Genomic DNA, 26,636 nt, shown 5'->3' on the forward strand with positions numbered 1-26,636 from the left:
TACCTTATCGAACGTAAATAAGAACCAAATATGATAACTTGGAGCATTTATATAAAAAAAATATGTTAATTTAACTATAATTTATCTTTAACTAATTAAATAATGTATCATTTTGAAAAATGGCCAAGGTTTTCTTTTCTGATAATTACAACTTGAATAACGTAAAAAATCAAAACATTACCATTATAACTTTATAATAAAATTTTTAGAATAATATTTTACTTTTTTGAGAAATTAAAGAATTGTAAGAAATAATTTAGGTCGATAAACTCATTTCAAACCTTACCAAAAAATTCACGTATTAATTGTTGCCCATTTCATGCAACACGATCTGTAAATCTTTACCTACTTTCATAATCATAAAGAAAAAAAAAAAAAAAAAAAAAAAAAGAAAAAAGAAAAAGCTTTGAGTGTTCAGAAGATTGTTGTCGACTTACATGATAAAGAAAAACAAATGGGGAAAAAGCCATTACTCTTTACTTCTGCAAATAACCTTTCTTTAATTGTCAAAATTTATCTCTTTCTCTCTCAGTCTTCACGCGGATTCTCACTACCAAATAAATCCCATCTTCAACAACGAAATTTGATTAATTCTTTACAAATTCAACAAAAACCCATCAAGAAAAACCATTTCTTTATCGATATCAACCAAAACCCACCAAGTTGTGTAGCAGTAGAGTTTACAGAAAATGGCGTCGGCTGCCATTTTTTCATCTTTGCGGCGGAGCAGGTCGCCGACGTTAGACGCGTTCTTGGCGCCGGTGGATCTGGAGAACGACGTCGTGGGTTTGTTAAAAACCCTAACCAGCATCGCATCTGACCTCATCTCGTCATTCTCTGACAAGACGCCGCCATTTCAAAAGAAGAATTCCAGATCTTTGATCCGGAAAATTGAATTGTTTGTCGTGTTGTTGGATTCCGTTCGTGAGTCAGGTGAGTGGTGGTCGAATCTGCCGTCAACGGTGGTTCTATGCTTTAAGGAATTGTACCTTCTGCTGTACAGGTCCAAAATCCTCCTTGATTACTGCACTCAGTCGAGTAAGTTATGGCTGTTGCTTCAAAACCCTTCAATTTCCGGTCATTTTCATGATCTTAATCAAGAAATCTCCACACTTTTAGATGTTTTCCCCATGAATAAATTGAATTCTTTGATTAGCGATGACGTTAAAGAACAGATAAACTTACTACAAAAGCAATCCAGACGGAACAAATTGTTCATAGATAAACACGTTGAATCATTACGATTGAAGTTCTTCAAGCTACTAAACGAAATCGGAACCGGAAACATCCCAAATTCGGAAGAATTCCATGATTTTTTGGTTACAAAATTGGGGATCCTTGACGCTAGGGCTTGCCGGGTTGAAATTGAGTTCCTCGAAGAACAAATTGTGAACCACGGGAGCGATCTTGAGCCATCAGCTTCCGTTCTCGGTGGGGTTATCGCCATGATTAGATACTGTAGATTCTTGTTATTTGGATTCGAAGAAGACGAAGTGGAAATTTCTCACAGATTCAGAAGAGGAAAGAAAAGAGGATTAATCTCAAAAGAAATCGCCGATACGTTTATAACAATCCCAAAAGATTTTTGTTGTCCAATTTCATTAGATTTGATGATGGATCCTGTAATAATATCAACCGGCCAGACTTTCGATCGAGCTTCAATTTCAAGATGGATCGAAGAAGGTCACTGCAACTGCCCAAAAACCGGTCAAACTCTTGTCCATAAAAAACTTGTACCAAATCGAGCTCTTAGAAATCTAATCATGCAATGGTGCACTGCTCACAAGATCCCATACAGTCCTCCTGAAAGCTCCGATCTCGCCGGAGAATCTTTTCCGGCGGCTCCGGCAAGCCGACCGGCGGTGGAAGCTAATAAAGCCACGGTCGGGCTTCTGATTCGGGAACTAGAAAACGGTTCCGATTCCGGTAAAGCAATCGCCGCCCGTGAAATCCGGTTTCTGGCAAAAACCGGAAGAGAAAACCGGGGATTCATAGCGGAATCCGGCGTGATTCCACATCTGAAAATTCTTCTTTCATCGGAAAGTGCAGTGGCACAAGAGAACGCAGTGACTGCAATGTTGAATCTTTCAATTTACGATAAAAATAAGAGTAGAATCATGGATGAATCCGGTTGTTTGAGATCAATCGTGGCGGTTTTAAAATCCGGCCACACAATTGAATCTCGGGAAAACGCCGCCGCCACTTTATTCAGCCTTTCCGCCGTCCACGATTACAAAAAACTCATCGCCGATGAAGCTGGAGCTTTACAGACACTCGCCGGAATGTTACTTTCCGGTACACCTAGAGGGCGGAAAGACGCCGTCACCGCCTTGTTCAATTTGTCAACCCACACCGCAAACTGTGTGAAAATGATCGAATTCGGGGTGGTGAAATCGTTAGTCGAAGCGTTGGAATGTGACGGGGTGGCGGAGGAGGCTGCCGGAGCGTTGGCGTTGATAGTCCGGCAACCGGTGGGAGCGGAGGCGGTCGGCCACGAAGAGGCGGCGGTTGTCGGTTTGATTGGAATGATGAGGTGTGGGACTCCGAGAGGGAAGGAGAACGCGGTAGCGGCGTTGCTTGAGCTTTGCCGGAGTGGTGGTGCCGCCACCACCGAACGGGTGGTGAGAACTCCGGCGTTGGCGAGTTTGATTCAGAGTTTGTTGTTTACCGGGACTAAGCGGGCCCGGAGGAAGGCGGCATCACTTGCTCGGGTTTTTCAAAGGTGTCATTATGATACTTTGCATTTTAACGGGTTGCGGTTTGGGTATGGGTTTGCCGGAAACTCAACCACCGGAATGGAATCGGGTTTTCCGGCGGAAACAGTTTCCGTGACGATGTCGATGCCGATGTCGGTTTCGGTTTCTTAGATTGGTAATTTGATCTCAAATATTCATTGTTTTGTTATCATATATACTTGTTATTTGTTACTTCAAAAATTCATTCATTTAATATTGCTTATGGAGTGATGTTGAAGTTGTACTTTATGCCTTAAAAGCTGTACGTTATCCAGTAAAACTTGTACCTTGCTCTTTCAATACCACAAAACAATGGTACTTTCAGTTAGTTTTGTGCATTCTTGTTAGTTGATCCCTATTACTTCTAACTTGTACCTTATATATTAAAAGTTGTATATTAAATGTCAGCAATATCTTTAATTAAGTTAATTTGTGGATTAAAAGTTGTACATTTCAAGAATTGCATTGCATAGTGTGTCATGCACTATAAGTTACATGTTAATCGAATTCGGCAATTACGTTATTAATGGGAAGTGAAATGAATTATGGGTTTTTACTGTAATTCTTACATTGCAATCAATCCATATTTGACTTTTGATAATCCGTATTTGACTTTCTATAGGGAGTTGTTGCTGACGAAAAAGTCATGAACTTTGAATGATGGGGGAACAAGCACCAATTGCCTCTTTGTGTGGCCTAAAATCATTGAAATTGGAAACAACACTAAGTGGTTGTGCATCACTTATTATGATCTTGGCCATGTTGCATTTTGCTTTTGTCACCACTCAAAATGTTATGTAAGATCTTAAAATGACACAAGTTAGATGAATTTTTTTAGAGTGATACATATACATTTTGGATTTACATTTGTCTTTATGATAGAAAATAATTGGACTTAATGTAAATGCCCACAATTTGAATAAGTTGATTCCTTTTGATATTTTTGTTCTTTTAGATGAATCATTTTGGTTTGGTCCAATTCATTTATTAAAGATAGAGTTGCACAAAAAGACCGGACCTGAAAAAAAATCTCGAAAAAAAAATCTAAGACTGAACTGGTCTAAAACGAGACATGACCAAAAAATACTAGCTTGAGACCATTTCGAGACTGATCCCAAAACTAGATCGTTCCGAGACTAGTGGTTCCGAGACCGTCACTAGATCAGTCCAAAACCGGTCTAAAGAAGACTGATAACCAAAGTTTATAAACACATCATTTTTATTTTAATTACGCATTATCTAACTTTTTTTTTTATCTTTTATTAAACTTAAACCAAAAAACCAAATAATATCGAAATCGAAAAGGCACACGGAAAAACTGTGAGACCAGCCTAAGACCGTCTGCAACATTCCAAAAATACTAAGTAATTTTTTTTGTTTAAAATCAACCAAACCATCAACCATATATTTTAAAACTCATCAAGTATGTCATAGTAGAAAAATAGTTATCAGAGTACAATCCCCAAAAAATGTCAAACACAAGTGCATGCAATGCGATCATGTCGGACCTTTCCCTTTTGAAGCGGAAGTATCTGAAAAACATTTAAACTAAAACGTAAGCACAAAGCTTAGTGAATTCCCCAAAATATCACATACCATACATACACATCATACTAACATACCATACTAAAACATGTAACGAATCTATTTCACCCCTGAGTCCCTATCGACTCTCTGAGTCCCTTCCGACTCTATGAGTCGCTTCCAACTCGCTGAGCCCCTTCTGACTCTCTGAGTCCCTTCCGAATCTTTCAGTATCTTTCAACCGATACGAGTCTATTTCACCTCTACATGTAACACCCAAAGATTTAGGCTAGTCAATTAAGACATATTTAGCATTAAAAATGAATTTTTGATAGAATATTATTTATGATAAATAACACTAACCAAAGTCATAGTGTATGTGACAAGGGTTCCGTACATATAAAGAACGCTAAAATCTGACTTTGTATGAAGAAGTTATGTTTCTTCGAAGTTTCGCGATTACACCGATATGGCTCTGCATATCGTAAAAAGTGAATTTTCGATATATTACTTTTTAGTCTAAAGTAATTTAAATGAAAGTCGTAGTAGTCGTTAAACTAAGAGCATGCCAACGCAACAGTATACGACTAAGAAACCGAAGTAGAGATCGTTTGATTGTTAGGAAAACAATCTAAACAAGAGTTGAAGATATCGTTCATATGGTTCCATTTATATAAAGATAGTCGATAACGGATATCATATGAGGAAGTTATGAATTTTTAACGAACTTTAACAGTCCAAGCCTGTTAAAAATGTAGTTTTAAAAATAAGGTCAAAATAGCCGACGGAGTGTAAATGAAAGTTGTTGATCTCGTCGAGGGTTTTCCGGGAACATAAAGAACGTCCAAAATAGAGCTCGTATTAAGAAGTTAATGCAATTGAAGCATAAGACCACCATCTTGCCCACCATCCTGATTCCTTAATGGGATGGTGGTAAGCGAAAATTATGGTTTTCTTACGGTTTTTCTCACTTATAATACCTGAGAATCCCAATACCATAAGGGACGTTCTCTACACCTTAGTAGTTATTTTCTTTCTAGTTTTGAAGGGGAAACGTTCAAGAATCATTAGACAACAAGAAGAAATCATTCATTCACTCAATTTACATACATTTTCATCCAAGACTATTATTGTCGTACATATGAAGATCATATGTTGTTGCGCTTTGTTGAAAAGATGGAAGGCTAAACCTATTGAGATTGCTTTTGCAGTATTATTATGGAAGACTAAATCCATTGAGATTGTTTTTTTTTGTAGTATTATGATGTTGCGATTTACACACTTTGATTCTTACTTAGATTCCAAACGATTTCTAGTATTATTATGTTTGAACGTCAATCATTCAATTAATAGAATTTGATATTGTGTCACTCCTTGTTATTTCAACCAAGATATTATATTGTCAATTCAGTTTTGTGCCGAATTCAATTATTGTAGAAATTAAGACGGTTTGTAGAAAAATATACAATATTCTTAAGTTGTAACATTTAATGCATAAAATTGAATGACTAATTGTAAGACACAATATTATCAAACCATTAGTTATTCATAATCCAATACATGTTGGTACTAAGATAATATTTGTGGAATATTATCTCAATGCATATTAATCAACCCTTAGTTATGTCTATGTAATAAGTTGGAATCCAGACCAAGATAACTATGGCAATTCTAAGCATCCAAACAAACAAACCAAAGTAATATTGTGTACTCTTGTTCATTAAATCTTGTTTTCATATTTCTTGCTATTACAAGTTTTCCATAATTTCTCATTTTTATGCATTATCTTATTTGCCAACATCAATACTATTAATTATTATTATAAAACTAATTAAATATTAACTAGTATTTTGCCACTCACGTATTGCAGCAAAGTATTCATTTAGAAAATAACCACAAAAATATAAAAATAAAGTTTTGATGCAAACAATTATGTGTGGAGAAGGTGGACAAAAATAATGTTTAGAAATATATCTTGATTGGTACAATACATAAATGAAAATTAATTAAAAAATGATAATTAATAATAAAAAAAATATAAATAAAAACAAAAAACTATAAAACAAATTATGCAAGGAACAAAAAGCCTAAAATATAGTAAAGAACCAAAATCACAACATATAAGATGTCAATAATTTAAGTTTAAAATTATAAGAGATGAAAATTGTTAGACTAAATGAATAGTGCCATAATGAGGGGGCATCATCCTACAAAACTAATATATATACACACACATGTTGTGGTAGAGAATTTCTTTGCAAAGTGGACCACAAAAGTACAAAAATAAAGTTTCTATCTAAACAATTATGTATGAAGAAGATAAACAAACTACATTTGAAAGTGTGTATTGTTTGGTACAATACCACAAATGATAGTTAATTAAGAAATTATACAAATAAAAAGTAATATTTATAAAAACGAAAATTATAAAACAGATTGTGTAACAGACCAAAAATGTAACTTTAAAATATAGTAAGGGACAACAATTGAAACTTATAAAATACCATTAATTTAACTTTAAAATTATGATGGATGAAAACTATTAGTTCAATGAAGGGAAAAGTATAAATATGAAAATCTCATATTAATCAATGCAAGGAAAAAGACTTATTCAAAAACACGTGGAGTAAGTCAAAAGGCATGTGATCAAAGAGAAGTGACATTGAGTCCTTCTTAAAAATTGGGTTAAACAAGAATCAAGGACCATCCTTAGATTATAGCGAAAATGTGTTGGATTCCAATCATGATGGATTGGTTATAACATTGTATGTGGCCATCCATGTCATAAGATTCCTGATATATGGCCGAAGTTCAATCAACATCATCCTACTTGAAACTCTCAACAAATTAAACATCTCAGATTCTAAAATGTCACCAAGATCTCTATAGTTGTTAGGATTTAGTGGTGAAACTGAGAACTTCATTGGAGAAATCAAGTTACTAATATAATCTATCAAGATTCTGTTGACATTGTTGGTCACATATAATGTTATGACCAAGCCATCATGATGAGGGTCCAACATATCTTCTTTATAATCTAGGGATGTTCCTTGATTCTTGTTTGACTGGATTTGTAGGAATGAATCAACGTCTCTTCTCTTTGAACACATGCTTTTTGACTTAGTCCACGTCTTTTTGAATAAGTCTTTAACCCCTCATTGATCAATACAATAAATACGATGGTGGTCCTAAGATGTTGTCTAGTTCAAGATCTTGGTCCATTCAAGATATTAGTATAAGTTCAAGTTGTCATGCATAATAAAGTAAATGTGAAAATATTACCCATAACATACATATAATGACATAATTGAGAAAGAAAACACGATGTCAAAATCAAAATTTTCGATAAACTTAGTGACTTTATTGCAATTTGAGTAAATTAGTTACTAGGAGAACAAAGAGAACCGGTCATTTGGTTGGCATTGCAACAAAATTATAAATATAAGGACATAATTGATGAAAACATATGGTGTTAAAATCGAAATTTTTGGTAAACTTAGTGACTTTATTTCAGTTTGCCCAAAAATGTATAACTATTAGTCATGTGTCTCTGTGGATCGACCATGTTTTACCTTTTACTACTTTTCAAGACATCATAATAGTGGGAGTTACTTGGTGACCCTTTTTATTTGTTAGGTTGACATCTCTAAGAACCCGACTTACCTTGACTATCTAAATTGGTAGGTTTATTTTTTATTGTATTAACGACAAATGATCAGTATACTCATTTAGTTCTTACTTTTTCAATATCGTAAATGTTGCATCATTTCATGTGATAGTACAAAAACAATTCACATGTTTAGAGAAAATAAATACAAGTCACATAAAGACATATGTGTTCCATCCTTTCATGTGGTATTGCATAAACATGTTACATGTTTAGAAAAGAAAGAGTAAATTAGGTCATTGTGATTTGTGATAATTTATGCGTTTGGTCCATAATTTTTTTTTTTTAATTCAGACAATCTCCAAAATATATTTTTGTTGCGTAATTGGACCTTAATCAGTGTAAAAAGAGTGTTTTGTCCTTATTGATTTCTTTTATCTTTTTTTTTTAAATTATTAAATAATTGAAAGAAATATTAATTATATATGTCATAAAAAGAATAATTTAAATAAATATGCATGTCCCATTAATTGATAAACCTAGACTACTCCAACCCTCCTCCATTCCGTCCCCCTTTTGTGTTCAAACGCCGAAAAAACACATCCAACCACCACCATCCGTCGGAAACCTCCAGCTACCTTACCCTTCTCATTTTCCTCCCCTGCAACCAAACACACCCCTTTCTTCCTCTAGATTTGAGAGACTCGATGTTAGATATGAGATAGTGCCTATTATAAAACTATAGGGTCCACTATCCCATCCCATTCCTTCACCCTCCTCCATTTTTGTTACATGAACTTCGACGACCACAACTAATATAATAAAAAAAACCCAGCACCATCGATATATTCAAACCACCTCCATCAACATTACAAGATTAATCAGATTTAGAAAACAAAAGCCATTTGATTTCAACCCTAGAAAAAGAAAAACGATTCCAAAATACAAAAACAATTACTATCCTCACACTATCCAAGTTTTCCAACCCATGTTGCCTTCATGAGGTTTGATGTGCAATTTATATGCTTACTAGTTTTTAATTTATAAACCTAACCAACTTAACTAACTAGTTGCACTTAGGCATTTTAATTTATAAACTTAACCAACTTAACTAACTAGTCGCACTTAGGCAGTATAGCTAGTCGAATTATAGAATAGTTAAGTCAGGTGTCGAACATAGGGAACATAATTCTGATTAGAAAATAACTACTAAAATTAAACTAAGAAATAACTTTAAATAGGGGGTTTTACTGATTTGGCAAGACCAACAACTTAATTCAAACAACTATCAATTAAGCAACTATTAAGACTAAGAAAGCAAAGAAAATGATCTTTAATTCAAGTTTTAAGAGTACTTTCGTTTAGTTCTGAATTCCCTCTTTCATATGGTTGATTTCTAGTGGATAAATTATATTGATTACCAATTCATTGAGTTACTATTTATCATGTTCTGATTCCTAGTTTTTTTTTTTTTCAATTTATGAACTACCATGCTGCTAGATTAAGGTGTCTAAGCTCATAACTAAATTAATATTACTTGTAATTAGAAGCAAAAATTCTTTTTGGGTTGCACTCATAACTAATAATCGAATAGAATGACATTTGGAGAGAGATGTTGATTTATTGATTTGTTATATGATTAATAATTTGTAATAAATAATTTGTTAATATATTATATGATTAATATATCAGTTTTAAATAATAATAGTTAATTAAGAATTAATCAGAATTAATTTAATTAGATTTAATTCCGGGTTAATTAGAATTAATTAAAGGTGCAAGGACTAGACTCTAATTGTTCAATAGTTGAACAAGAAGGAATTCTAGAACCTTCAATCAGGGTGGACGGTTTTGGAGATGCCAAAAGGCATATGGGATATTCCTTCTAAAGATAAGGAAACTAGATAACCACAAAACTGAAATAGTATTATTTTATTTAGGAGTAGGGTTTCCAGGGTTATCTTATCAGGTATAAATAGGACCCTTGGGTGCCTTATTTTTGTCCATGCCATACACCTTTTAGAAGAGCCCAAATTCTTGAGCATACTAGATCTTTCAATCTACCACTTGCGCAAGATTCATATTAGATTTATATAGACAGTCATGAACATCTAGCAACATTTCACTGCCCCTATCAACATACGAATTTGTGCCATTCTATAAATGTCCAATTCCCAAAAATCTCAAAGTTACAATTGGTGTATAAGGTAAGTTTTATCAATTATCCCTTTGCTACAGACATCATGTTGAACATATGATACGGATCATGATCAATCTCATTAGTTGTTCAACTTTTGGTAAGGCGCCTCAAATGTCTAACTCTCAACACATAAGAGGAACAAATCTCATCTTGACTACATAAGTCTCTTGCATAGTTCACACCATACTTGAAAATGGCTTTTATAAATGTCCGGTTAAGGAACAACATTTTACCATATCAAAGCATAGTAATCCCTACACTTAAGTCCCACTATGTATCTCAGGTGTTAAGGATACAAAGATAGTACCTTTTAATCAAGTATCATTCATGATAGCGATCCATGAGATGATCTTGATGTGGTTTAGTTCAATACTAGTTCTCTGACAAGTACCTATGAAACTTGGTTACAACCACTTGCCTACTCTCATCTAGTGAGAGTCAATCAATCCAATTCATATTAGTCTTATTTTATAATTGCTCCCACAATTATAACCGACTATGAACTTTTAGAATAATAACATTATTCATGGATTAAACATGTTAATATAGAACACAACAAGCATTAATGTGATGACTATATCCCAATATATTATAAAATTATCTAATAGTTTTTGTTGTAATATTCCAATATCCAAATACTAAATCCAAATCAAAAACCCATTTCTAGAATAATAAAGTCTTATAGCTGAAGTGTGACCATTCATACTTAGCTCAAAAGAATAAATTTATCAATGGATCTGACAAAATTTAATTTGTGTGAATTCTGTGAATACTATCATCTCCATACTTAACTTTACTCTAAGTATAGTTAAATATCTTAGAGAATATGATTGGTGTTATTTCGTAACATGGAGTATCTTAGCTTGATTAAGTATACTCTCGAAGTCACAAAGATTTCTATGTGATCCTTGAATGGCAGAGATCGACATAGTTTTTCAATGATCCCATTCATCCAATCATATTTGAATTCAACTTCTAAAGTAGTGTATTCTTACTTTGTAGTAGATTGTGTCATTATGTTTTTCTTGGACCTCATTCCAACAAGACATACCCTTAATTCCATAATGAAGTCAAAATCCAATTATAGTTCATAATTATTTATATATGTTTAGAAATTAACATCTTGTGTAGCTCTTTCCATAAAAATCTTTTCTAAACTGATTATCTTATATACATTCTCTTAGTTCTTCTAAAATACTCTTAGAATGCTCTCTTAGTCATCCAATGACTTAACCATGTATTCAATTAGTATCGTATGACATGCTTACAGCATAATCAAATACCATGTCCTATGCATAATATGGCGTAAATGATGAATTTATTGCCAAGAAAATAGAATATAAATTGTTTCATCTAGTTCAAGCCTATGATCTATGTACTTTTCAGGCTAGCTCAAAATGGTGTCATATGACAATGCCAAGAATTCTCCAAAAGAATCTTGTATCTTGATCCCTTTCAAGATATTGCCAATATATGTATAAGGACATGAAACTTTTAACATTCATTTTATCTATCCATTATAGATTTCACATTCCAAGAATGTATCTTCTCCTTCCCAAGTCTTTCATTTTAGAAACACTTTCCGAGTCGAGGTGAAAACGACCTTGCTTAGTCAAAATGTGATTTCAAATGATTAAGTATGTCTCATTTATACAAGATTAGGAATTTCACTATGCTCCCACTAGTTCTTAGTAAACACACATGTTCTATTCATTTTGATATAAAAATATACCTTGTGGTTTTTATATAAAATGATGAGTGTAACATTGAGATGTTTGCTTTATATCCACAAGTGGATCTCTAACTCTACACACTTTGTTAGGATAACATGGATTAAGAAAACCTCCGTGCTAATATATATAGATATCTTCAAGTAAATGTCTATTAAGAAAAGCAGTCTTTCTTGAAATCTATTCACTATATCTCATATTAAGAATATGAATTTATAGTAAATAATATCCTTGTTGATCTGATTATAAAAACTAGTGAAAAAGGTTTGATCACAGTTAGTGTCATGAGTATGATGAGGACTATAGTCAATGACATGAGTTGTAGCAAATCATGTTACTACAAGTCTTGCTTTAAATTTGTATGGTTATCCATGTAATTTATTCTTTCTAGAAGAATTATTTACTCCTTCTAGCCTTGATATAGGGAGAAATTCTAATCAAGCCCATATTTGATTCTCATACATGGATTACATCTCATGTTCATGACTCTAAGTCGTTTATCAGATTCGAGATCTAACATAGCATCTTGGTATTTGATGGATTCTCCAGAAACCATAAATAGGAGCTCATAGATGAACTCTACCATTAATGCGAACAATTTGTGTTTGTGAATAACTATTATTCAAGTTTAACAATCCTTGTTAAAACTAATGCCAACTATTACTATATAAGGTTATGGTTCTAGAGCTGCTTCAAGTTCCATGTACCTCCCATTTGATTTGTCAATAGAAGCTTGCTTTATACTAACTTAGCTTTCACAAGAATAAGAGAACCTATTCTTGGTGGGTTTGCATATAACATCAAGGCCACATTTAGAGTATTATACAAATATGTATTTAGTAGATTTTGAGTTTAGAAGCTTTAGTCCAACATTGACTTCAAATCCACAAAAAATTAAGTAAGATGATGATGAGCCTTTCCATACTAAATCTTATAAAGTTTTTAATCTACTTATTAGTTGGTCTTTGTATTTAAGATACAATTAATAGTGATTGAAGTATTATCCCAAAAAGATTAAAGGATGATATTTCTACCAATTAGAAAGCAAATTATATCAAGTAAGATTTAATTCATCCTTTATTATCATTAAAGCCTTAGATGGTTCTTACCAGTTTGTATCTCAACTTTTGAAACCTTTAAAAAAGATTTCACTATTATGCTTTACCATGTAATATATAATTAAAACTACTATATTTGTTAATAAAGTTGATTTGGTATTGTGTGCTTTATCTCAGACATTCATTAGTAAGGAAGTCATACACCAAAGTGCATAGTTTCTTAATTATTTTCTCTACACTTTAATGAAAATATCATTAGGAATCTTTTACATATAAATAAGGTTCACATATGTCAAATAAACTACATTATTTTCCTTGAAAGATCCATTTCTTGAAGTTGGAATATGTGCATCCCATTTATATAATAAAGATAACAATGTCAAAAATGAGTTTGATTTAAAACAAGTTTAAGTCAAAAGTGCTTGTATATAGAACTTGATTTTATTTATAAGATGTTGATATTTACTTTATAATTTTGTTGAGAGATTCAGTCTCATAAATCGAAGTTAATCATTTCAGAATATGAATATTATTGTTATGAAAAACGATTAGGTAAATTATCAAACATTTGAATAAGATAACCGAGACATAAATTTAGACATGCTAAATTAAAACATACATTGTTACAAAAAAAATATTGCTTTACATTACAAGTGCTTTATGTTCTAAGCATAAAAAATAAACTAAACTCTGAGAGTATAGTTCCAACTTGGTTGTGCTAAGCTTGGTTATTCTTCAGTAAATATCTGCAAGCCATTTACAAATATTAGATTAACATTTAAGTACTAAGCACCTAAGTGTTATATGAAAAGTATGAGTTCTATCTAGTAGATACTAGAAGTACTAGTCTCTTCCAGACTTTTTTTTCCAAATAAAGGGAGTACATCCTCTTCCATTGTCCAATTTCTTCACAAAAGAAACAAGTTCCATCTATGCGGTCTTTAATAGATTTCTTGGACTTAAAGGTGTCCAGTCCATAAAATATGGGCCTCCTGGATCACACAAGGTGATTCTTTTAGCCTTGCATTATTCCAATGTTTAAACTAGCTTTAAATAAAATATCACTGTATTTATTGGAATATTGCTTGACCTGTTATATCCTCAGATATGTGTTTAAATTATCCAAGACTTCCTATAAGTTATGAATAACTATTCCTAGCTTGATGTTAGAAACATCTTTAGCATCACATTGATGCCTTCATAAGGTATCATGTTCATGTTTATTGCTCAAAGCAAATTGTTTATGACTAGGACCTTTAAGTGTATATAATTTCATATCTCTCACGAGATTGTCTCTTAAGACATGGACCCATTCATTAATGTTGTATCTAGTGAACGTTATTATTTCATTAAATCATTAAAGAAAATGATAATTCATGATAATGAGAATAGATTATTTAACTACAAAATTTTCACAATATTCATTTAGTATTTTCAACATTTAATCTTCAATAATTAATACCCTTTCAGTTTTTAAAAACATTAATTATCAAAGTCTAGGATCCAAGTTGCAAAACAATTAAATGGTTAGGTATCCTTTATCCCATCCATTTGAATCCAACCCAGTAGATATTGATTATCAATTATATCTTGCTATATAATTCCTAGATTTATGGGATCTCTAATAACAAATTTAATTAGACATGTTTGATCTCATCTATGCCTCAGATTTCTATTTCTTAGGTATCCTTTATCACAAAAGATTTCCGATCAAATCATCCAATTTGAAAAACATGTGTAATCGGCCTATAACTTGGTTATAGAAATCGCGAAGACACCCTAACCATCAAAAGATAACACTAAGCGGTTAGGTATCCTTTATCCCACTAGTGCATACAAGAGATGTGCGAGTGTTCTTCAAAATGATTTCATAGATTTGAGGTTTTGTAAAAAATAAGGGTCTTTATATGTTTTATAATTCTAGTTTAAAAGCATATGATATCATGGTTATTATATGCATATAATAAACCATGGTGTCACACCCCCAAACTAGAACGACGGAAACGTCTAGGAACGGATGACTTTCATTTAAAGTATCATAACAATTGAATAGTACTATAGTAGCGATCAAAGCATTACAACCATTTCATTGAATATTTAATAAGTTTACATTGTGCTCAAAACATTATTTAAATGATATCAAATGCATATGAAAAAATAAATTACGTGATGCGACGACGCCCCATCCTCCAAAAACTCTTTGGTTACCTGTTTACTAATTTCTTGAGAATACAAGTGCTTTTGAAAAGTGCCAACAATTAAGTTGGTGAGTTCACAAGCATTTTGTATGAGAAGGATTTTGTAACTGTTTCGTGTAAAATGATAGTGTATACTTCCAGAAAATACAATATTTTCTTTAAAAATGAGTTGTAAGTCTTAAATCTCAATACTAAAAATGTAAGTAATGTTGTACTGAAAAATGGTGTTATGAAGTTTTATCTTTATATAAAACTACTTGAATGTATGTTAACCCGTAAACCAAATGTTTTGTTAATACCCTATGTGAGTTATTCTAACCATACTAATGCGACTAGTGGCTTGAACGACGTTCTTCAGGCGTCGAAACTGTTACGAAATTTGTCACTCTAGACGTCTAACTGTAACTAACAACTGAGGTGTGGGGTTGTCAATCCCGTATAGATCTATACACAAGTGTCACAATCTCCCTACAAGAGACTCTGGTTATAATTCAGGACTTTAGTATGTACTCTGGTAGGTATGGTGAAGCCAAATGTCTCACAACCAATATCAACCAATTTACGTGAACTGAAAACCCCTTTTTTCTTGTAAATGAAATAATTATACCTTTAAATAATTATATGTTTTTTCTGGAATGATAGTGTACTGTTTGTAACTCTCAAACTATACCAATTATAGTTTATCCTGTTTGTTTGTTTAAACTATTTATATAATCATTTACATAAATACATAGTAGTTATATTGTATAGTTTCAAAATGTATGACAAAACATCATGTTTTGGGTTGCAACCCACAAAATAGTGAAATATCTAGATTGTAACCCTTTTTGTTAGAAAATCTATATGTTGGTAAAAAGTCCCAAAAATCTTTGTAATTTCGAAATCATAACGTTCCTTAACAAGAATTTATGTTTTGTTTTGTTAGTTTTGCATTTCAAAACTAATATATCACAACTAATAGATCACAAATAATTGTCTACAAACTAGTGGTAACCATATTCTATGCAAACAAAATGTTTTATATTTATTATAGAGATGAAATATGAAAGTATTTGTGTAAACACTAAACTTTACTTGTATCCCCCCCCCCCTACAACATGAAAAACTCGAAAATGTGGGGGTATGAACTCACCTTAAGTGTGGTTGTGGGATTTTGAAGTAATGATATGAATATTTCCAAGCCTAAACACTTGAATGTGGTTGATGTACCCTTTGAAGATGATATTACCTAAGAGTTTAACACATAATAATGTGTGTAAATAAGATGAACTAGTGTAAAAGTGTGTAAAAAAACACTAGATTTTGAAGAAACACTTACCAAATACCAAGAATCACTTGAAATAGTTTTGCTAAATGAGGAGTAATTTGCTCTTGGAAGAATATGAAGTAATCAGAGAGTATTATGGAGAATACTTGAAGAAAATGGACATGGTGGGAATTTGTGGGTGTTTTCTGCCGTAGCTAAAGAGGGAAGGAATGATATGATGGTTGCCTAGTTATCTGTTGGTTAATTGCATGGCATACTGTTGGGTAATATTTCTTATTGGAAAAGGATGAAATATCAAGTCACAAAGTCAACACCTTATCCATTCTACCCACCGAAATCACCTTAACACCACCGAAATCACATGTGGTTTCGGTCATGGCCTAACTGAGATCACAATGGTGATTTCGGTCATCGTCCAACCGAAATCACATGTGATTTCGGTCCAAGCCTAACCGAAATCACAATTGTTTTGAGGTCCTAGGCCGAAAACTCTAAGGGCAAGGGTTATTTCGCAATTTATGTTATAACTTGTTGACTTTCAAAGGATCATTTCATATATGGTTTTTAAAGTGTATATATTTACTTATACAAATGATGCCTTTTGGCTTTCAAGGATCTATTGCAACAAAGTTATGATGTGAATTCACTTATACATAATACACTTTAGACTTTGCTCGACTCAAAATTTGCCACTAGTCACACATGGTATCAATTTTCAAAAGAAAATAATTTTTAAAGGTTCTATATAAAAAGCTAGTTTGTATATAATTTAACGCAATTCAATTTTAATAACCTGTATTAATTTTGAGCAAATTTGAACTTTTTATATCTTTAATAAAACTTCATTTTATTACTTATATATATATATATATATATATATATATATATATATATATATATATATATATAGTTTGTATAAGTTACAAAAATCACTATTTTAAAGCTTATATTGGAGTATTTCAAAATTTGCCGTTATTAACAATTTTATAAAACCGGGTTTTATTTTAAAATAATAACTTGTTACATCTTATGTCCGGTTTTGAAAGCCAAACTCTATGTAATGTTTATTTTGTCCAAAATTATTTTCACATGTGAAAAACTAATTTTATCAACCACACAAAATAATACATAAAATAAACAACACAAATATACATAAAAAGATATGTGCATAAACATCACCAACTAATGACATTTTTTATGAGCCAACACAAAAGATGCCAAGTCCATTCCTAAAGGGACATTTAAGGGAACCAAAAATCTTCTTGTAATGTTGTTGTAGAAGCTCCCACTTGAGTAAACACCCATTGCTTGCAAACGATTAAAAAATCTTCTTTAAAGGAAAAATTCAGCCACATGCAACAATTTTCAGAAAATGGTTGCAGACAGTGTTGCATTAGGTCAACAGCCCTTTAAAGAAAAAGCTACTATTGAAAGTATTCATGACACTTTTAAGAAAGTGTCATCTTTCTGCCCAACACTTATGTAGACTTGAAAATTGCCCTTTTGTCTTCAAACAATGGCTCAAACTTCATTTTTTGTTACATCTTTGTACAAATAAATTATTTCTAAAAACTAATCTATTACTTTACAAAAATAATGAAGAAAACAAATCTATTTAATTATTACATATATACCATATGAATAAATAAATTATTACAACCATTTTTGTAACAAAAACAACAAACATAACAACACAACAATCATAATGGTCATTGGCTAGTTTATGCACATCATACAAATCAACATACATATAAAACAACCTTTGTTTTTCTAAAGCAACTTTAAATGACAATAGATGCATGCAACTTTTGTCACATAAAAAAAATAACGATTTTAAAGTTGTCATAGAAAATACGTATGAACTTATATTTATACAAAAACAAGTTATCCATATTCTCTAAAAACTAAGATTTCCAAAAATCAAAAACTCTAAGCAAACTTGCAGGGTGGCTTTGATACCAATTGTTGGGTTTTAGTTCAAAATTAGTTTCAAAAACTAGAAAATTATGGCAAACGGAAGACTTTAAATTTAGAACATAACATAAACATTTTATACCCACCAAGGATCTTCTTGCAAGTTATAGAAAGATTTAAACACCAACCTTAGAAAGGATGAAGAAATAACAACCTTTGTAGTTCTTTGGGCCCTCATAAGAGGCTTGGAAGTTGATGAAGAATGTGGAACCTTTGAGACACCAACAATGACTCAACTTGATGTAGATGCTAGTCCATAAACTCTTAAACCCTTAAGCTTTAAGTTCATAACCAATATGAACTTAAATAGGGCATGTAAAAACATGTAATCTCCAAGTCTTTAAAGCAAAACTAGAGAGAGTGAGAGAGATGGTGATGGATTCGGCCATCATGCAAGAGTGAAGAAAATAAGAGTAAAGGCTTTCCTATAAAGCTTAATCTCTATCCAATTAAAGGACTTAACACGTTAAATCAATCATGCACCTATGACCTAATTGTCCCCCATGCTTTTAAGCCATTCCTTCTTTTCATTATTATATGTAAAAGCCCATAACTTGTTCTCTAAAGAACAGTCACGGTTTTAATAAAAAAAGAAGTCAAAAATGTAAAATTTTATAAACTCTTTTATAAAATATAAACCTTAACTTTTTGGTAAAAGACAAAAAGTCCTTATGGTCCAAAATGTTGTACATGACTTATTAATTCATACCATATGATTTATGTAATGTTACTTGCACATGAAAATTATTATTTCCAATAAATAAATAATTTCCAATTAATTATAGGAGTTTATTGAATATTTATTAGAATCAATTTCTAATAAATAATGAATTATATCAAGTTGTTGTTAATGTAACCCATTAGTATCATATCTTAATTAAGAATATCACTTTAATATGATTCTTAAGCATACTAGATCTTTCAGGTTGTACATTGATGACACAATGATCAACTGTTGATGACATTTGATGATGGTACTATCTGCTGAAGCTGATAAAGCTGAAGCTGATATCCAGACGCTGACATTGATGCCCTGATCAACGTGACTCCCAAAAGCTGATGCTCTAATCAACGTCTGGAGTGTTGGTGTTGATATTCGAATTTAGAGAAGATCTGATGTTATACATTCCATATTTACCAGACCAGTTTATGTTTAGATTAGATACAATCCCTTGATTTAAGGGATTCTCTAGAATAGACTAGTGTATAATCAAGATTAGGGTAAAACCCTAATGTGGTGAGGGTGTCTTGTAAATGTCTTGGTGTCGTAATCGTCTTTATGACAACTCGTTTTCTTGGTGAAAACAAACTCTTTCTTGGTGAAAGAGACAATTTGGAGAATCTCTTGTGTTCTTTACTTTTTTCTATTCTTGATTGTTATTTATTGTTCTTTCTTGCTTATATTTGATCTATGAATCTACAAAGGGCTTGGGACTAACGTCATTACTAGTATGTAACTATATATGTTTATGTTATCTATTTTTTTTAAATCTTCATGCTTATGTCTATGTTTTTCTTAGGTACATTCTTAGTGAATTCATTTCCTGGTTTAGTGTTGTTCGATTCGGGTGCTAGTCGGCCTTTTGTATTGTTTTCATTTACTATGAGCTTTAGTGTAGCTATTGCGGTATCATAGTGTCCGTTGCAAGTTTCCATCACTAATGAACACAAGGTGTCTGCTATGAGAATTTTCCGCGATTGCGTTTCTGAGATTTTTATGGTGCAATTCTTGATTGACCTAGTCCATATCTCGATGGGAGATATTTATGTGATTATGGGTATGGATTGACTGATCCGGTTTGGGGATCTGATAGATTATGAGTGTCAATTGGTGGTGGTGTGTACCCCAAGTGGGGGAGATCTAACCGACTACGATGATGGTACAAAGTTTGGTTCAAGTTTCTGTTTTGCCGCAAGAGCCAGGAGATATTTGCAGTAGGGTTATGTCGGATACGTTGCTTATATGATTGATACTTGAAAGGGGGAGAAGCGTTAAATCACCAATGTACTAGTGGTTCGAGAGTCCCCTAATTTTTTCCTGGAGGATTTACATGGTGTGCCTCTAGAAAGGCATGTTGAGTTTAGGATCAATTTGATCCTTGTGGCGGTTCTGATTGCTATGCCGCCATATCAGCTCGCATCGCTTGAGATGTAGGAGTTTTCCTCTCATCTTCAGGACCTTTTGGGCAAATAGTTTATATGCCTGAGTAGTTCACCTTAGAGAGCGCCAATTTTATTTACGAAGAGGAAGGACAATTCGCATCGTATGTGTATTGATTATCGGGAGTTGAATAAGTTGAAAATGAGGAACTGCTATCCACTCATAAAGAGATATTTTCAATCAGTTGCAGGGTGCATCTTGGTTCTCAAAGATTGATTTGACATTGGGATATCACTTTATGAGGGTTAGAGAGGAGGACATTGAGGAGATGACCTTTCAAACTTGATATGGCCATTATGAGTTCGTGGTGAAGCCATTTGGGCTCACCAATGCACCGGCAATGTTCATGGATTTTGATGAACTGAATGTGCAGACTGATGCTTGACTGATCAATTATCGTGTTTATTGATGATATTTTTGTCTACTCCAAGACCAAGCAGCAGCATGAGGAGCATCTTCGAGAAATTCATGGGTTTTTTAGGAAATAAAGGTTGTATGCTAAGTGCTTTAAGTGTGAGTTTTTGTTGCACGAGGTTCAGTTCTTGGGACACCTCGTCAATCAAATCGGATTTTTGGTCAATTCGGCCATGGTCGAGAAGGTGATGTAGTGGGAGGTCTCAAAATCTCCATCTAAGATCCAAAGATTACGTGGGTTGGCTGGTTAGTATAGGAGGGTTATTTAGGATTTCTCTAGGATTTTTGTTCCTCTCACTCACTTGATGAGGAAGGATGTTGATTTCCGTTGGAGGCTTGAGCAACATGCAACATTTGTGACCCTAAGGTAGACGTTATGTGAGGCCCCAATATTTCCCCTTCTAGAGGGTGTCGAGGATTTTATGATGGGTTTTGAGCATTCTAACACTTCCTAAGTGTACATGCAACCCTAATAACCTTGAATCTATGTTTTCTCTATATACATGCAAATTTCTTTTTCAAGGTTATTTCCTAACTAGCATGGCATGGGGATTACATAAAACATAAAACTAGTAGAAATACATACCTTGTTGTTGCTTGGATTACTTTAAGACTTTGTGAGCCTAGCACCCCAAATGTTATGCCTCAAATGCTTCACACAACACCAAAAAACTTGGAATAACTTGAGTGAATACTTCTTACACATGAAAATCGGTTATGCCCTCTCTAGAAACACTCTAGTGTCGATTTTGCATACTATAGGGTTTCTTTTATAGTGTGTCATAATTAGGAGTTACAAATGTAAACCCTAATTGTCATGACTCTTCATTTCTCATGACCCATGGGTTTGTAACTCCCATGGACTATCCATCGAGCTCCATATGGTTATAACCAAACCCATAAACAATGGATCATTAATCCACCATAAAAGAATTGATGATTGTCATAATCAACCCTATATATTTAATTAGTCTCACTTTGATCACTAAATTAATACTAGATTAATACTTGATCAATACTAATTAAATAATACTATTATTAATATATTAGAACTTATAATATATTAATAATCATAAGTGCCTTATTCTCTCATCTAGTCTATCCAAGTATTGCAATGTCATGCAACCCAAATGGACCATGCCGGGCCGGGTCAAGTACATACCAAATAAAGTTATGGACTTAGACACTATATCCAACATTTTAAGGTATATTATGACGTTTCGATCATAGGATTAGGAGCGTTACCTCATACAATAGGGTAGAGTGATTGCTTATGCTTCTAGACAGCTAAAGCCCCATGAGGCTAACTATCCTACATGTGATTTAGAGTTAGGGGCGGTGGTGTTCGCCCTCATTATTTGGCGACACTATCTATATGGGGTCAACTGTACCATCTATGTAGATCACAAGATCCTGAAATACCATGTGGGTGAGTTGACACTACTAGAAAAATACCCTTTAATGACACGCATTGTGTGTCATAAAAAGGCCAGATGATAAGCAAATGCGTGTCAAGGAAACCTCTGTCATAAAGGAAGACGACACACATTTGTGTGCCGTAACCCTACGAAACGCATTTACGACATGCATTCACGACAAGCATTGTGTGTCAAGGAAGCCCGTGTCATAAACGAAAACGATGCACATTTTTGCATGTCATAATTTGAAGTGTTTTAGAAAAAAATTATAGATTTACTAATTTTCAATTAAATGACAATTAATGTCTCATAATAAAAAAAATAAAATACATATATAACAAAACAATCCATTTCATACAATACATGAATAAATGTACAAATATTCAAACACATTCAATAATTTCATATAAAAATTTATGATGTATCAATTTAGCACTTTCTATTAAGTTTATAGAATTAACTGAGGATCACTACAATTGTAGCAACAACAACTCCTACAATAGTTTGTGTAATAATATATTCTTGAGAGAGGTCGAGTGAACGTGAACCCAAGCTTTGAAAGCTTCTTGTGTGATTATGCATAGTCTTTGAAGAATGCATCTTTAACCTATAATAGATCAAACAATAAGGTTAGGAAGTTGATATTCTAGCCTTTGCACTATACCACAAAAATGAAGATTAGTGGAGACAGGAAATTACTATATTAACCCTTTGTCTATAACTTGCAGAATATATAAACAAATAAATTCATGGAGTACCTATTTCCTTGATGTATCTAACAGACAAACAGAGAGATTGGTAGCCAAACATTACTACCATTTATTTGTTTATTATAACATCCTACATTCATTTTTTTCTATTTCAACTTTGTAATTTCAACTTTTTTCTTTTTAGGGCATTGTTCTTTGAAAATATACCAAAAATTATAACAATCTACTTTTTAATTTTTCTTTCATATTAGATCCTAGTAATTTTAAAAAATCCACCAAACTATAGTAGTGAAAAATGGAAATGAAATGAAAGTACATTACCATTTCTTGCATTTAACTTGCTGAACTTTGATGAGTCCCAAGTCTGCAAGGTCTTTACCTGTTATCATTTGTATCTCATCTAAAGTGTTCATATTATATGTGTATTTTCAAATTAAAATATCAGTCTCAATAACTCTCAAGAGGGATGTTGGGCCAATACGCGAATAGATTTCTTGTGATAAGTAAAAGTTGCTAGTGGTTTACCTAAAAAAAAACAACTCCAGATAAACACTAACTTCTAATAAAAGAATCTACAATATATTTTGTTTTGAATAAAAAAATAGATTACCATATCTAAGATCCCAAAACTATATAGTCAAATCATGTGAGCCGGTTACAACTTTTACAAATTGAGAATCCTGGAATAAGATGTAAAAACTTAATCTTTTGAATTCTTAAAAAAATTATTAAAAAGTTACTTACTGTAGGTCGAGTAAAAACTGAATAAACTATATAATCATGGCCACAAAGAGAATGGATTTGCATCTTGCTACGAATATACCACACTTGAAATTATTTATATGTTAAATCTTAAACTATAATACAAATAGTCAAAAATGGTCCCTATTTACTCTATAATTAAAAAAATTTATTAAAAAGTTACTTATTCTAAGTATGTTGATATTTCCTAGTAAACATTAACATTTATAAAAAGTAATTCTTTAAATAACCTATATACATGTGCTTCTTTATCCTTTTTACATGGTGAAACTCCCCTTATTTAAATGAAAAAAGCCAAGCTTTTAGCCTGAATAAAAAGTGCTACTTCAAAGTAGCATATAAGGATAAAGTTTAATTCCCAGTTTGAATTCAATAGATAGGTATTTTGAATTTGAACTCATCGATCCCTAATCTTCTTAAATATTAAAAAAAAGAAAATAAGAATAAATCAATTAGATTATTTGTTTTGTTTCCTGCTTATCAAATAGTGGAAATGCACAACACAGAGAGACCGTTTCAACAGTTGATAGTAATTTGATTGTGGAGGAGCTACAGGTTCAAAATTTAGTTGAATTCTGAAAGGACAAAACAGTAAACACCACAAAATAATGAAAGAATTGTGAATGAGTGAAATTTAACTATCTAAAGCCTCTTCAAAGTAGTCATTTGGTTTGGTTGCATCTTCAAATTAAGAGATCTTAGTGCTTCTTCAAGATCTTTCGTCTTTGTTCACTTCTATATAAGGGATTTTATGATTAATCTCTATCACTCGGTACCCAAGAGGAAAGAAGAAAGTCAATTTAAAGCATTTCACACATTATAATTGCTTAATTTTTACACAATAATGTAGTTTGTATAAATTTCTACATTACTTTAACATAGTCAAGGACCTCTACAATTTGATTAAACTCTTGTGCCCTTGCAGAATATTTTGAAATAATATAATTGAGAAAAAAGTAAGTGACCTGAAATCAATTTTTTTTGGTAATTAACCAAATTGACCTTTGTATTATTTCTTTCTCTTGTATTTACTTAATTTATTTCTTTGTTTTCACGTTTGGTAGTTGTTTTTATCCACAATATAAATAGAGTGGAATTCTTTTTTATAGAGGGTAGTGATATTAACAGGAAGGTTATCTTTTCTACCCTTTTCTTCTCCACTGTTTTAACATTACCCTATGCAACCGAAGAGATAGAATTAAAATAAATTATGAAAAATATTTTAAAATAAGATGTTGATCGGTTAGACTTTTTTTTTTTTTTTTTTCTAAAATACCCTTCATAAGGCTAACCTCACATCTATCTCTATAACTTAAAGATGTATAAGTTCTCACTTTATTTCAACAAGACACCATGCTTAGTATTCACATGAATCAATCAAATGGTATGAATAAACATGAATGGGTTAGTACAAATCATTTAAGCTTCAAATTTTTTTCTAAAAGGATAGACTTTGTATCTAATCCAGAACATCTCATGATTGGAACTTACTAAATCGGCATATTTTGGAGCAAAGAGAGAGGTACCTTTGATTTTCAATCACCATTATATCATCTCTAAAATTTGCTTTCAGTTTTGAATGATAAGAAGGAAAGAATAACACTCTCAAATAGCATCAAAATTCAAATCATCCTTAAAAATCTGTTAAAATTAAAAAAAAATCAATTAACCAAATGCTAAGTGACCCAACAACTTTTGTCATTCGACTACTATTTTAGACATAAATTTTGAAATGCAATTCTTTTTAGAAAGTTCCACAAATCAATAATATTGATTAAGCTCGCAAAAATGTAACACATCATGTTTTGTTGATATAGGGGTAGAGGAAGACGATGCGTAACAACATCAATGGGAATCACACTAGAACTCAACGAAATCCCACAATATTTAATAGGGGTCACCCTGATGTTGATATCTTTAGCATCGGAATCCAATCTTTTTCCATGGCTAAAGAAAATCTGTCATTGATGAATTTATTCGCCAAAACCCTTCATCCTCTAGATTTTAGAGACTTTTCACCACTAATTTTGGTGTTAACTTCTCCAAAGATTGAATCATGGCTCTAACTCGTTGAATTTTGTCTGAATATACATGGGTAGATGAACGAGAAAGAGAATAGGAAATGCTAATTCAAAGAACCCTCAATCGCCTAAGGTACCCTAAATAGCCGACTCTAAGATAGAACTAGTTGGAATAGGCTGATAGGGGTGGATTGGGGAAGCAAAGAACCCTTAATCATCAGTTATGCAGTTGTTAGCTTGTGAAAATTTTTGTGATGTACGGTTCATGAATGCCTAGTTCTTCAGTCGATCGTCTATTTTGTGAAAGATGAAGATATTACCGTTGTGGGTGTGATATGTTTGATTAGGGTTTGCATAGAGAAGGAATCGTAAGTCGATCGTAGAGGAAGGAATTTACGGAGAGAATGAAGTTGATCCGACGGGTGGAGAGAGTACAAAGGAAGAGGAAGGAGGGTGTTCAAAATTTTGGGGAATTTTATTTCCCCGCTTACCTATCAAGGAGTCGCTGTCTTCCGTGTGATAAAAAACGCACACTTAGTAAACATTGTAAAGCGACATTTATAGAGGACACACATTTAAGATAAGCGCCTTGCGTGTTTGTAATTTTTTATTTATTAGACACTAATTTTAGGCACGTAAAAATGTGTGTCCTCTATCTTTTAAATTTCGGAAATCTACCATTACTTTTTAGGATACACAAAAAATACATATCGTAAATCAGTGTGTGCCATTGTTCACGTGTCATCAAAGGGCTGTTTTCTAGTAGTGTGAATTTCAATATGAGGCAACATAGGTGGCCGTGGTTTTGAATTACAATTGTGAAATCTTGTATCATCCCGGAAAGGTCAATGTGGTGG

The 26,636-nt window shown here is 32.5% G+C and overlaps 1 protein-coding gene across 1 annotated transcript; it reads left to right on the top strand.

Moving 5' to 3' along the window:
- The first annotated feature begins 451 nt into the window (after positions 1 to 451).
- On the top strand, positions 452 to 3,675 carry LOC145061103 (U-box domain-containing protein 17-like). The gene is made up of 2 exons (XM_079008478.1): positions 452 to 2,871; positions 3,358 to 3,675. The coding sequence occupies exon 1, from the start codon at positions 690 to 692 to the stop codon at positions 2,865 to 2,867; it is 2,178 nt and encodes a 725-aa protein (XP_078864604.1). The 5' UTR covers positions 452 to 689; the 3' UTR covers positions 2,868 to 2,871; positions 3,358 to 3,675.
- The last annotated feature ends 22,961 nt before the right edge of the window (positions 3,676 to 26,636 follow it).

This window comes from Lactuca serriola, chromosome 7 (genome assembly GCF_051521515.1).
Source record: "Lactuca serriola cultivar US96UC23 chromosome 7, Lser_US96UC23_V15, whole genome shotgun sequence".
In the NCBI taxonomy this organism is placed as follows: domain Eukaryota; kingdom Viridiplantae; phylum Streptophyta; class Magnoliopsida; order Asterales; family Asteraceae; genus Lactuca; species Lactuca serriola.

What these genes read in the sequence shown, in the direction of transcription:
- LOC145061103 (XM_079008478.1), top strand. Translation starts at nt 690, where the DNA reads ATGGCGTCGGCTGCCATTTTTTCATCTTTGCGGCGGAGCAGGTCGCCG.